The sequence below is a fragment of the Penaeus monodon genome, chromosome 42 (genome assembly GCF_015228065.2).
Source record: "Penaeus monodon isolate SGIC_2016 chromosome 42, NSTDA_Pmon_1, whole genome shotgun sequence".
Lineage (NCBI taxonomy): Eukaryota > Metazoa > Arthropoda > Malacostraca > Decapoda > Penaeidae > Penaeus > Penaeus monodon.
Window position 1 is genome coordinate 9,557,129 of NC_051427.1, and position 14,361 is coordinate 9,571,489.

The 14,361-nt window shown below is 34.7% G+C and overlaps 1 protein-coding gene across 1 annotated transcript; it reads right to left on the bottom strand.

Annotated features, from left to right (window-relative positions):
- Window positions 1-11: 11 nt before the first annotated feature.
- LOC119599439 (facilitated trehalose transporter Tret1-like) lies at window positions 12-10,994 on the bottom strand. The gene is made up of 10 exons (XM_037949217.1): window positions 10,921-10,994; window positions 6,527-6,632; window positions 5,705-5,953; window positions 5,393-5,521; window positions 4,725-4,934; window positions 4,128-4,324; window positions 3,717-3,867; window positions 3,103-3,237; window positions 1,292-1,395; window positions 12-1,093 (listed from the first exon to the last, which is right to left on the bottom strand). The coding sequence occupies exons 2-10, from the start codon at window positions 6,609-6,611 to the stop codon at window positions 893-895; spliced, it is 1,461 nt and encodes a 486-aa protein (XP_037805145.1). The 5' UTR covers window positions 6,612-6,632; window positions 10,921-10,994; the 3' UTR covers window positions 12-892.
- Between the last annotated feature and the right edge of the window lie 3,367 nt (window positions 10,995-14,361).

The following is a 14,361-nucleotide window of genomic DNA, read 5'->3' on the forward strand; positions in this document are numbered from 1 at the left end:
AAATGTTCAAGTCAACAATATTATTTATTATATAACTTAACAACCTAAGAAACTCAGTCAGCATCTCTTGTCGTCTACAACAGAAAACGGGAGTGTCAGTACAACGGCTGTCCTCTTTAACAGACAGTTGCAAGTGGAGAAAATTCTACTTCTAAAATGGTGAGATTTTTGTGAATAATGAATTAGTGAAGTTTCAGCATGGATGTAGGCAATTAAAGAAAAGAAGTGGGGGGGATAGATATATAAATATGAGTAAGGGAAGATGTATTACGGGTGAAGTAGTGATGTGATACGTGGTATAGAAAATAGTTCAGATTAAAGTGCCAGTAGTCTAATATTGCCTGCATAGTGAACATGGCGATATATGCCAATAATACTATATTCCTCTATATTGCAATATCTACCTTGCTCATTCCATGCATAACACATTGGTTTATTGCATCTTGATATTTATATTCCGTCCATAAATCAAAACTAGTGTTGCTAGCAGTTAGACTTTGACAGGAAAGCATGGGTCATTTGGAATATGGTTTTCATGCACTCTATGGATTCTTCTCTTCTCTTTACCAAAGTCACACTGTTGTTATTTGCTGGATCTTTGGCTTTTGTATTGTAGAGGATTGATTCCATTTGCTGTAAAACAAGAAAAAAATCCGTGCTTGTCATGCTTGGGGAAAAACGTTCCCAGTGCCTTCCGTTTATCAAGGATTTTTCCATCTCACGTCTCAGCGATGGCCTTCGGACCCAGGGATCTGTTCTCGGACTCTTGAAGTTCCTTGAGCAATCCATGACTAGAGGATCCTCCAACGATCCATCACCAGCGGATCCATCAACCATCCGTGACTTGTAGATCCTTTAGCCATCCATTTACCAAACTTTCTTCGATGAAGCTCTACCATCTCTGTTTCTCGGATACTGACGAGATTGATGAAGGTCTGGCGGGCGTAGGGGACGTGGCAGGACCCCCAAAGAGCGCCGTGATCTCCTGCAGGGTCTTTCCCTTCGTCTCCGGCACCACCAGGACACAGAAGACTAAGTTGACGGCACAGATACCACCGAAGAGCCAGTACACACCGTATTCGTGGATGGCATCCTGAAGGAGGAGAAGGAAGAGCTGGATAAAGTACTTTGTCACACGAAAAAGAGATAAAAATGAAGAGATGGTTGTCAACACGGAGGCTAGTAATTGTAAACGTTTTTGATAGGAGACATAACAAGAAAAATAGTTATTATCACCAACACCAAAACATTACCACCAATCAAAAATGTACCAAAGAAAACGAGAACGCACCTGGATACCCTCAAAAAAGTACGTGACAATAAAGGCCATTGTCCAGTTTGTCATTGTACTCAAACTGCTGGCAGCTTCACGAACGTTGGCCGAGAACAGTTCACCTGGAAGAGAGAAGTCAAAGGGTTATGTGTTGTAGCATTATGTGAATGGCTATAGTAATTTATACGTATTGCTTATAAGAATGTGTTCGAATTATATGTAAGAATGTAAGACTATATTTCTGTTGTATAACCGAATGTATGTTTATTATATAAAATAATATACATTCTTCTACACAGTGTATGCACACTGTAGAAATACATCTTATATAAGAATTTATTCTTATTGTACTTGGATATATATTATATATAAGAATGTTTCATATTGTATATAAGAAAGTATCCATATCATATACGCACATTGTATATAAGAATGCAACCGTATTGTACACAAAAATATATCTGTCTTTCATATAAGAAAGTGTTCATAGGTTCGATAAGTTGAGAGGGAATCGAAACTCTGACCCTGACCTCTAGTGCAATGAACCCGAGACCAAACGAGAGAGCGAGAGAGACTAAAAAAGGCAGATAGACAAAAAACAGAGGCTATGAAAAAATAATACGCAGGCTGCTTATTGAGAAATGTATATCAATTTTCCTATCACTTTAATGATAAGAAGATGTTAGTTAGGAAGGCGGTCTCTTAACTGATAACGATAACAGATAATTTTTCGAAATACTTGTCATTCTGTGTTCATTTCAGCTCCTTGGTAGTGACATTGGTCTTGTGTATCGATTTATTAGTTTTTTTTTGGTTGATGTTATTGTTGTCTTTGTTATCATTATCGGCGGTGTTGTGTCTCGAATGATAAATTTGCTTATTTTGTAATTTAGAGCTTTTGGGTAACAGTTGGTGACTCTAGATAAGATTTGTAACTGTGTTCTTTGTTGTCTGTCTCTTCTCTTTCCTTTTTCTCTCACAAACACCCACATAAGTACAAACGCGCGTGTACTCATCACATCTTTCTCATTCCGTAAAATTATCACATTTAAGACAATTACTCGTATACTCAAGACCAGTGGTTCTTAACTTTTTATTACCATACCCCTTTAGGCATTTGTCCTTTCCTCCACGTCCCTTTTGTATCGATGAATAAAATCCCCCACCCTTCAGATTTTAAAGAAAAACTTTTATTTATTGAGTATGGATAAGTCTCATTATTATCAAATTTCTCATCGTTTGCCCATGAGAAGAGAATAACAAATCAATTGGAGAAACTCCTAGTGCCCCCTTTTAGCAATTACTGACACCCCCAGGCCAAGAACCACTATTCAAGACCATTTATATACTTATGTCTTCTTGAGACTCATATCCTTGAAACTTCTTACCCATTTACTTACACTCAAACTTTTCACTATAGTTACTCATATACCTGAGTACTTACTCATACATTTGACTATGCTTAGCAATACACATGATTAAACATCCACACTTGATTACACTTACTCAAACATAAGATTACACTCCATCAGATACAAAATTACACTTTCACACTTGATTACCCTTACTCAAACACAAGAATACACTTCCACACTTCATTAAACTTAGTTAGATACAAGATTATACTTACACACTTGATTGCATTTACTCAGATACAGGATTACACTTCCACATTTGATTACACTTATTCAAACACAAGAATACACTTCCACACGATTTCACTTACTCAAACACCAAATCATACTTCCGCATTCCATTACTTACTCATACACAAAATTGTACTTATGCACTTGATCACGCTAACTCAGACATACATCCATTACACTTACTCATCATGAGCCAAGGAATAGGTCCGTAGCCGATACTGAATGACGCAATGAAGACAATCAAAGAAGTAATAGGGAGCCATCCGAGGGCGCTGACATCACCATAGTCTTTCAGGTAGAAGAAGACACCGAGACTGACTGTTGAAGGAGATTGTGCATTTTTATCTAATTATTCATTTATCCATCAATTACTGTCATGTTTATTATTCTGTTATGGTTATTTTATTACTTTCAGATTTTTTGGCGGGGAAATCTGATACGGGAATCCTAGATGATGTTGGGAATTTAGAGGATTTCGCAAATTTGGGGAATAGTTCAGATTTTTTTTTTATAGTGGCGGGAAATATGAATCAGCAGTTTAGATTTCTATTTTTAAAGGAAAATGTCTGTTGAGAGTTGGAGAAACATGTCTCAGCAATTTGGAAGTCAGTTTTAAGCAAATTAAGGAAAAAACGAATCAGTAACACATTAAAGTGAATGGGGGGAGGGGGGCACCGTATTGCTGGCATAGGCCGTTGGCACTGTCTCGATATTACCTGCACAATAAAAAAGAGAGATTGACAATGCAAGAAAAATGTACAAACAAGAGAAAAATCAAAACCAACACACATACATACCGAGAGAAACTGTCATGGCTGCCGCAGATATGATCAGAAGAAATTTCCTGCCAGCTCTGTCCATAAGCACACTAGCGACAGCAGTGGCCAGAACCTGAACTACACCGATGATGATGGAGCTAACGTCATCGGAGAGGTCTGTTCCTGAGTCCTGCAATGGAGATGAAGGAGTGCATTTTGTGCGCTTTGTGATTGTTTGATATGGAAATGGTTATTATGTAAATATATATGAATAACTATACATATGTGTGTGTGTGTGTGTCCATGTATGTGTAGAAAGAGAGTGGAAAAAAGAGAGGGAGGGAAAGATGAACAGAGAGAGGCAAAGAGAATGGTAAAAAGAGGGAATGAGAGACAGGCAGAAAGAAAGGTAGAAATAGAGAATTAAAAAAAACTCCCGTTCCCCCTTACCGCAAAGATAGTCTTCAAGTTAAAGATAACAGCGTTGACCCCCGAGAGCTGCTGGAATAACATGAGTGCAACGGCGATAAGGAGAGGCTTCAAGATGTACGACTGTTTCAGGTCTGAGAAAGAAGCTTTGTTCGCTTTGGAGTCCTCGAGACTCTGTTTCAGCATCTGCATCTCCGGCTGTATGTTGTAGTCAGGTCCTGGGAGAGAACAAGAGTATTAGCATCTTTAGGGCGCCTTTACTTTTTCCATTCTCAGAAAAGAAAAATCTGGCAACACTCCAAACTCTGGAAGGCTTCGATTCGCTCTCTTTTCAGAGAAAATCATAATGTTATGGTGAAAGCAACAAAATCTAATAAAAAACAGAAAATATTCTATATAAGGTCTAAAAATAAATGATATGTAAACATGAGTGTCAGCTGATTATAATTAAAATGCTCAATAGTCCAGAATGAGTTACCAGTTCATTTTTCCCTAAGGCCGTGTGCACATTAGTACGAGAATCACAATTTAAGGATATTTTGTGTCACAAAATCCATCACTCATTTGCATTTCCATTTATATTTCTCTTACACTTTGTTGTTTCTAATTAATATTTACCTCTGAAGTATTGCAAAGATTCCTGGGCCTCCTTATCCTTCCCCTTAGAGAGCAGGTAACTCGGAGACTCCTTTGAGAAGACCATTAACACGCAGAATATGATTGTCGGGACAGCGCATACAACTGCGAGTATTTGCCAGCTGTTTATAAAGGCACCGAAGATGTATGCGTAGAGAATGCCAATCACGACCATCAGCTGGAAACCTGAGCCTGTGGTCGGGAGAATTGGAATTTTATTAAAAACTCCCCTACACTTAGCTATGCGTTTGTGTATAGTGTTTATATTAACCTGATGATGGTTAAGAAAGGGACATTTTCATTTCACGTAGAATGTATATATAAACACACACACACACACACACACACACACACACACACACACACACACACACACACACACACACACACACACACACACACACACACACACGCACGCCGCGCGCGCGCACACACATATATATATATATATATGATGTATATATATATATATATATATATATATATATATATATATATATATATAGAGAGAGAGAGAGAGAGAGAGAGAGAGAGAGAGAGAGAGAGAGAGAGAGAGAGAGAGAGAGAGAATAATAGACACTGCCAGAAACAGAAAGTAAAAATAAATTATTTTCAAAGCAACTTTAAACGCGACCTCCACCTAGGCCTACCTAACATTCCCCTGATGTCAACTGAGGCGAATTCCCCGATGTAGGTGGGAGCTGCAATGCACATCACCCCTGTGCACAGTCCAGCGATGAGGCGACCCACCAAGAGCATGGCGAAGTTTTGAGCGAACGCTGGAGGAAATAATGCACATTTTTATTTTATTATTATTATCATTTTGCCGATGATCACCAGGGACCCAAAGAAAAATAAATAATAAAAGATAATAGGAAGAACAAAATAAAAAACATAATATGAATACAAAAATAAGTACCATCGACCGCACTCCTCAAACAAACACACGAGTCCCCCCTCACCGATGATCGTCCAGGACCCGAAGAAGAACGGGAACACGGCCAGCATGGTTCCCCGCCGGCCGATGGCGTTAACGCAGAGGCCGCCGATTGGACCTCCTACGAGAGCCCCGAGGTTGACTGACGAGGAGAACCAGCTGTTTTCGACGGTGGTCAGCTGCAGGGAACTGTCGGTGGAGTTGCTGGTCAGTAGGATGCCCGCCGGGGAGGAGTAACCGAGAGCTGTGCCGAAGCAGAGGGCTCCCGTCGTTGCTGTTTGGGACGAAGAGTTGCAGGTTTGAGCGCCAATGCCGGAGTGTTAAGGGAATAGTTTTCGCCCTTTAAGAGCTGTGCCATTGTTAATGCTGTTATTATTATTACTCTTGTAAGTATTAATATTACCAATATTAAAATTATTATTGTTATTGTTTTGCTATTATTAGTATCACTATCATTATATTTTTTCATTGTTATTGGTATCATTATTTTCAATATCCTAATTACTGCCATCATTGTTAGAGTTATTATTATTATTATTGTTTATAATAATAATAATAATAATAATAATAATAATAATTATTATTATTATTATTATTATTATTATTATTATTATTATTATTATTATTATTATTATTATTATTAATTATGATATTTTTATTATTGATCTTATTGTTATTATTATTATTAATGTTATTGTTGTTGCTATCATTATAATTATCACAGTCATTCTTATTCTGAATTATTATTGTCATCATTATTTTCAATATAATAATTATCATAACTACCATTATCATTACCCTCACTATGATCACTCATTATCATAACAGTTATCATCATCACCCTTACCTGAAAGAGCAGCGAGGTATTGCGTAGCCCGAGCAGGTTTCGCTTCGTTTACGAGATCAGCGGTTGACCTCCCGACCTCCGCCATGATGCCTGGTGGTGCTGTCACCTGTGATGAGGAAATAACAAGAGATATAGATGGATGTGTATATATAGATAGATGGATGGATGAATGGATGGAGAGATAGAGAGAGGTAGGGAGGGGGAGAGGGAAAGGGAGAGAGAGGGGGGGAGGGAGGAAAAGAGTGAGAGAGTGAGAGTGAGAGAGAGAGAGATTTATATATAAGGTTAAAGAGAGAGAGTGAGATTGTATTAGAATCTTTGCTATTATTATCAACTATTACTACTGCGTTGTGAAGTTTTACTGTTATATTGACATTATAATAATTATAATATTATTGATTATAAAAGTGATTTATTTTATTTTATTTTATTATCATATCTTATTATCGATATTGTTAAATGTTATCATTATTGATTACATTATCCAAATATGTGCATATTATTGTTGTTAATATTGCTATTACCATCAAGTATACCTTCAAAATAATGATTATTGGCAATATCATAATATCATTATCGCTATAACTATTACTCTGCAACCATTACTATAATCACTATCATTGTCTACACTGCAACAATTAATTATTTCTTTAATCATCGTTTTCACTGTCATCACGATTTTTTAATATTTCAATTTCATAATTGCATTATATCTGTTAATTGATGGTAAGAGCAATTATTATACCGACTGTCTGTTGATTGGTTTAGGTAAATTTGTATGATCAGATATTATTATTTTATTTATTTATTCATTTATTATTATTATTGTTTATCTATTATTGTCATAAATAATATATTTTATTTTGTAGTAGTTGAGGTAATTTAAATAATGTTCGGTATGATTTCTTATAACACACACACACACACACACACAGTTACACAAATACCCACACACGCCCACAAACACACAGTTACACAAATATGCATACACACACACACACACACACACACACACACACACACACACACACACACACACACACATACACACACACACACACACACACGCACACACACACACAAACAAACAAGCCTGTATAAAAACATGTTCATAATAATACGAATACGATAACAATAATAAAAATTATACAAAAGCGGCCATCATGAATAATATACACTACATTCATTAATAAAAGATATAAAATCAATTCAGAATATACATAATTAAAACATTATTGTAATCACACTGATAGATAATGCAAAATGATAATGTAAAAATGATGAACAAAATGCAAAATAAAAAAAGTAAAATACTAAATAATGCAAGAATAATAATAAAAAAATAAGTATATAATTTTTATGAAGTATATATGATAAACATAATATACTATTGGGACATAAAAATATGTCTTACATTGATATAAAATACAGTAAGTATATTATGATAAAACTTCTAAATAAAATATATGAAAATATATATAAAGTTACAACTGTGGAAATAAGAATAAAAAGTAAGAAAATATAACTGTTCGAGATATGAAATATGATAGAGATTTAATGATGTAATTCTTTTCGAAGCCTCGTGAAGTCCCACGTACGACTTCGAAACCACTTGAACGTCAGTCACCGAGGACTTATCTTCAATTAGTGCTGAGGAGTTGTCGTGTCTTATCTGCCTGTTATAGTACCAGATAAAGCACTGATAAGGGAGGAGAGAGAGAGAGGGAGGAGGGGAGAGGGAGTGAGGAAGAGAGAGAGAGAGAGAGAGAGAGAGAGAGAGAGAGAGAGAAAACAATCGACAGATATAGAAAAGCGTAGGAAGATCGGTAACAATGTATTTTCGTGTTAACCTTCCATTTCATGCACGCTATCCAAGTATATAAATATAATGTTACTACCTCATAGCTGTTATCAATAGGTCTCATGATATTTGCTTTCTGTGACTAAAAATCACGAAAGAAGTCCTGGATGAGCCTTACTTTCGCAAATCTCGTTGACTTTTTGTATTTTGATGAAAAATGTGTGTTCTTGTCTCTCTTTTTTCCCTCCTAACCTACATCTCAATTTCTCTCTGTCTTGATAAGTGTTAGAAAAATGATTTTTAACTAAGACAGTAATTATAAACTATGTGTTTTACATATTATCAGCGAATCCCTGCAATAATTAGTATTTACCTACGTTCAAGTACTATTTTCGGAACAAAACAATATCACTTTTAAGCAAAATTTCAAGTAGATAGAAAAAATCGTATCATTGAACTAATAAAAATCGACTTTAGCCAATAAATAAATAAATAAATAAAAATTGTAGAAAAAAAAAGAAAATAAAATAAAAGAAGAGAGAGAGAAAAAAACGCGCTTTACCGCCATAGCGCAACATGCGAAAACGCCGTAAAAATCATGCATTTTTCTAAACACTTCACGACCACACTGCAAAAGGGTAATAGCAGCATAGTAGTTGATATAGTAGTGATAGAATCAGTAGTCGTTGTAGTAAAATGAGTACCCGGAGTAATGGTTGCAGTAGTAATAATAATTGGAGTCGTAGTACTAGTACCAGTAATAGTAATATTAGGCACAGTATTAATAACGGAGTAGCAGTATTATTAGTATTATTCGTGGTAATAAAGAAACCCGAAACAACTATAATACTATTTACTGCAATCTTTGTTCTTGACATGATAAAAGTCTGGACACCTACATACTCGTACTTAAGTAATTTTCAGACTCTTGAATCCACTTTTGACATAGTTGTATATACACTTAGGACATTACATTGCAAAACTGAGTGACGTTGATAATAAAATCATGGCGAAGTATATTTGATAATTTTCATTAGTTCTACTCACTCTCTCTCTCTCTCTCTCTCTCTCTCTCTCTCTCTCTCTCTCTCTCTCTCTCTCTCTCTCTCTATATATATATATATATAATATATATATATATATATATATATATATATATATATATATATATATATGTGTGTGTGTGTGTGTGTGTGTGTGTGTGTGTGTGTGTGTGTGTGTGTGTGTGTGTGTGTGCGTATTAATCTTAATTCTGAACTATTAATATTTTTACCCATGTTTTTCGTGTTTCTCATAGTCTAAATTCAATAATAAAAACTAAAATGATAATCATCATAATAAGAGCAATAATAATGACGAAAGTAATTCAAATAATAATGCCAAATATAAAAACCACAATAAAAAAATAGATTTCCATGCCTGGCAAATAAGTATCGGTTTTGCAAAAGCATGATAATGATAATAGTAATAACAATAACGATATTAGATATACTTATTATAACTGGAAAGAAAATCCTGAACTGTAGCTCAAGAGATTTTAAAAATCTATTTCCGTAATTTTTCGCGACTGGCTAGGAAATAAATATCAATTCCGACTAATAGCAATAATGATAACAATGACAATATTAATATCAGATATAATAATCACATAAAAGAATTACAGAAAACAATAAGTAATAGCAATAACTATAATAGTGATAATAGTAACTATAATTGTAATAGCAATTATAGTAATAACAATAACTAAAATTGCAATAACAATAACTATAATAGTAATAACACTGACTATAATAGCAATAACTATAATAGTAATAGCAATAACTGTAATAGTAATAACAATAACATTAAGTGTTTTAATGATCACACAAAAAAAAAAAAAAAAAAAAAAAAAAAAACATAAAAAATGAATTTTCGCGAAATATATCCAAAAGTCAATTTCCATAATTTTCAAAAGTCAATTTCCAAATAAGTATCGATTTGGGCTTCGCTTCTCTTGGGTAACTAATGATAATCACAATAATAACAATCATAGTAATATCGAAGATGATAAAAAATACATATCCATAACAATAATGATATTAAATATTATAATAATCACAAAAAAAAAAAAAAATCTGAATTGTAACTGAAAGGATTAAAAAAAAAAAAAAATCTATAACTTTACACGACTGGCTGGCAAATAAGTATTGATTTCGACTAATATCAGTAATAATGATAATGGTAATAACAATAATGATAGTAAATAAAATTATTACAGCGACAAATCATTATCGATTTCGAGTAATATCCACTATAATTAAGATGATAATAACAATAATAATATTCCAAATTAAAATGATCACACTTTTAAAATACAATAAAATCCTGAACGATAGTTCAAAATTATTTTTAAAAATCGATTTTCCTAAATTTTCGCGACCGGCTGGTAAATAAGCATCGATTTCAACTAACCTGTTGGGTAGCTCCGTTGGGTCGTATAAACGATCACACTTTTGGGGGGAAAATCCTGAACTACAACTCAAAATATTTTTTAAAAATCTGTTTCCATAATTTTCGCGAAAGGCTGGCGAATAACGTATCGATTTCGACTAACCTGTTGGGTAGCTCCGTGGGGTTTGAGTCGTAGTCAAAGACCTACTGACTGCCCTGACCGGCGGGTGCCCTCTTACATACCTTGTGATTGATTCGCTCCCGGACCCCCTCCTCCTCCTCCTCCTCCTCTGCCCTCCCTCTGGACCCCTCTTCACCCCCACCTCTTTGTCTTCTCACACCCCTCCCCCACCATCTCTCTATCTATCTGTCTATCTATTGCTTCTTTCTTATCTCTTCTCCACATTCTGTGTCTGACCTCCCACCTCCTCCTCATCTCGTGCCCTGCCCCTCCTTCTCCCTCTTGCCCCCCCCCACCCTCCCTTCCTCTCCACCCCCCTCTCTTCTCCCCTCTCCTCCCTACTCCCTTCCCTCCTCTCCACCTCCTCCGCTCTTCTTCCTTACTCCTCACCCCCCCCCCTCTCCCTCACCACTCTAATCAAATTGTGATTTCGAGATTTCTTATAGAAACATATACACGTGCCTATTTGCACGTCTGTCACGGTTATTTTTTATTTTTTATTTGTTATTATTTTTTATCGATGAGATATTTTCGAATGAGGAGTTTTTCTTTTCACCCTCTCTCCTTTTCTTACACCTCTCTCTCTCTCTCTCTCTCTCTCTCTCTCTCTCTCTCTCTCTCTCTCTCTCTCTCTCTCTCTCTCTCACTCCCTCCTTATTTATTAGTGACACTATCATTGTGTGATATTTTGTGATATTATTATGATTGTAAATACTTTGTTTTCACCTCTGTAAGTTATTTTGGTCTTATGTCTAGGGTGGTATAAGTTCTCTTCTTTCTCCTCTTTCTCCTTTTATCCTACCTTCTCCCCTTATTTGACTTCTCTCTCCTGCCCTTGCCCCCTCCCTTCCCCCTTTCCTTTTATTATTAATATCTTTGTTTGTTTGTCAACTGATACGTATCTAGCCACGCGAGTTTAGGCTTTATCTGTAATTTCTCACAATTATTTATTTATCATTATCATTATTATTATCATTATCATTATCATTATCATTATCATTATCATTTCCATTACCATTATTATTATTATTATTATTATTATTATTATTATTATTATTATTATTATTTGTTGTTGTTGTTGTTCTTGAATTCCAGGTGATTTCAAGTGTAAGCTCCGCCCACACAGGCATGCCAACCTGTCCATTAGGTCGTCAACACGCATGCGCGACCAACCGCCGTAAAGTGAAAATGCCAACTACTTCTTGTATTTTATCTTGTAACTCTTCATTTGGCTATTTAAGGAGCACTTAAAAAAATAGTTTGTAATGAAACGCATGTGAAAATGGTATAGGATAATACAGAAAGAGATAACGTTTATTTTTAGCCTCAAAATTATTAATAAAACGTAATACAATTAAAAATCATTGATAAATGATCAATGACTTTCGCATATCTTTGGCAAATTATTTACAGAATAAAAAAGAAAAGAATTTACAGAAAAACAAATGCATTACATGTGTTTTTGAAATACATCAAAGGGCAGACAGACGAATCGACAAGAAACAATACATTCGAATTTGTATATATTTTAATAAGCACCAAATAAATCTTTGAATATATCTCCACAGATACTAAAATATCATTATTATTAACATATATACATATATTTTTCTTTGTCTTCCAAGTAAATCATAAATGATTACATTATTAATTACTTTTTTTCTTTTTAGATTATCATTCTATTATTTGTCCCTCCTCGCCCCTTTCCCATCCTCTCCTTTTATAACCATTGCTTTAAAACTTTCATTACTATTATCCTTTGGACTGGTCACTTATTATCATTATGTCATTATCAACAAATGCTACTTGCGTAATTTCCCCCATGCTTATTTGTATAGAGTATTATATATATATATATATATATATATATATATATATATATATATATATATATATATATATATGTGTATATATATGTATATTCTTTTATTATTGTTATTTAAAAAAAAATTCCAGTTATTCGCCTTTTCTACTCTATCTACCCCTTCCTTTGTTTATTTGTTATTATCATTTTTTTTTATTTATTATTATTATTTTTTCTTGTCAACAAATACATGGTAACGTGACTTCATCATCATCTATTGTTTGTTTATTATGCCTTTTTCCTCACCTAAAGTTCTTCTGTCCCCCCCCCCTTTCTGGTCCTTGTTCTTTATATTTTGATTTTTTTTTCTTTTTTTGTGTGTGTGTATGTGTGTGAGTGTTTGTGTGTGTGCGTGCGTGTGTGTGTGTGTGTGAATTTGATCACGTGATTACCTTATGAAAATCAGAAGTGTTTCAAGGACGTCTCACACCCTCTTCCCCCTCCTCCCCCACCTCCCTTACACCTCCCCCCTTCTTCTTCATATTATCATTATTATTATTATTATTATTATTATTATTATCATTATTTTTTTTTCTTATTTTTTTTCGACAGATCTGTAGCTGGTCACGTTAGTTTCTCCTTATAACATGTCAGTTAATAAGGTGTCACAAGAATGAATTTAATAGAAGGAAATTTCATTTTAGAGTAGGGGGGGAGGGGAATACAATGACTCATAACCATATTATTTACTGATTTTTGTTACATTCTTTTTTATATTTTAATAGTGGGGTAAAAAAGGGGGGGGTTACAGTGACTCGTAAATATCTATTTTATTTATTAATTCATTCATTTTCTATCTAGCATTTTTACGAACGAGTCCGGGGGGGGGTCATTGAAAATTGGGGGAGGGGGGGAGATTCGGTTCATTCATGCCTCACTCCCCTACTCCCCCCACCCCTTCCCCCTCCCCCTTCACGTGGTCACACCCCTGAAATTATTTTCACTTTTTGCGTTTTCTTACCTTAGAGCTTAATGGGTTCACAGGGTCGAAGCATCAATATAAGGCAGGGCTTCCTAACCTGGGGGTCACATAGTACTTTCTGGGGATCATGGAGTAATATGAAAATGTTGACGTCGAATTAAACTGAATTTCAATTCACAAAACTTACATATAATTATCTCTCACATATCAATCAATTGGAAACTTTCCATAAAGTGTTCTTGTTCTATATCTATGTACACCATTGCGCTCCTCATAACAGAATAATAACTGAATCTAAAAAGATGACTCACTGAACGAGGCCATGGAGATTATTATATATAAGTCGGGGGCCACAGAACGAAAACGGGAGCCACTGGAAAAAGGGGTTGGATTCCTCATTACTGTGGCATTTTGTTTTTACTGAGTGTGTAAGGAAGAAAATAAAATAAAATGTGTTGGGAATATTAATTAGAAATAAAATGTACCAATTAATTGAATAACGGTTGGAAATTTCTGTTAAGAAGAGAAAAAATGTATAATAAATGAAATAACCGCTCTTTTTTAACATTGAACAATATCCTTATCTCATACTACTGATTAATCAGATTTGGCCATTTTTTCGCAAATAAAGAAATAA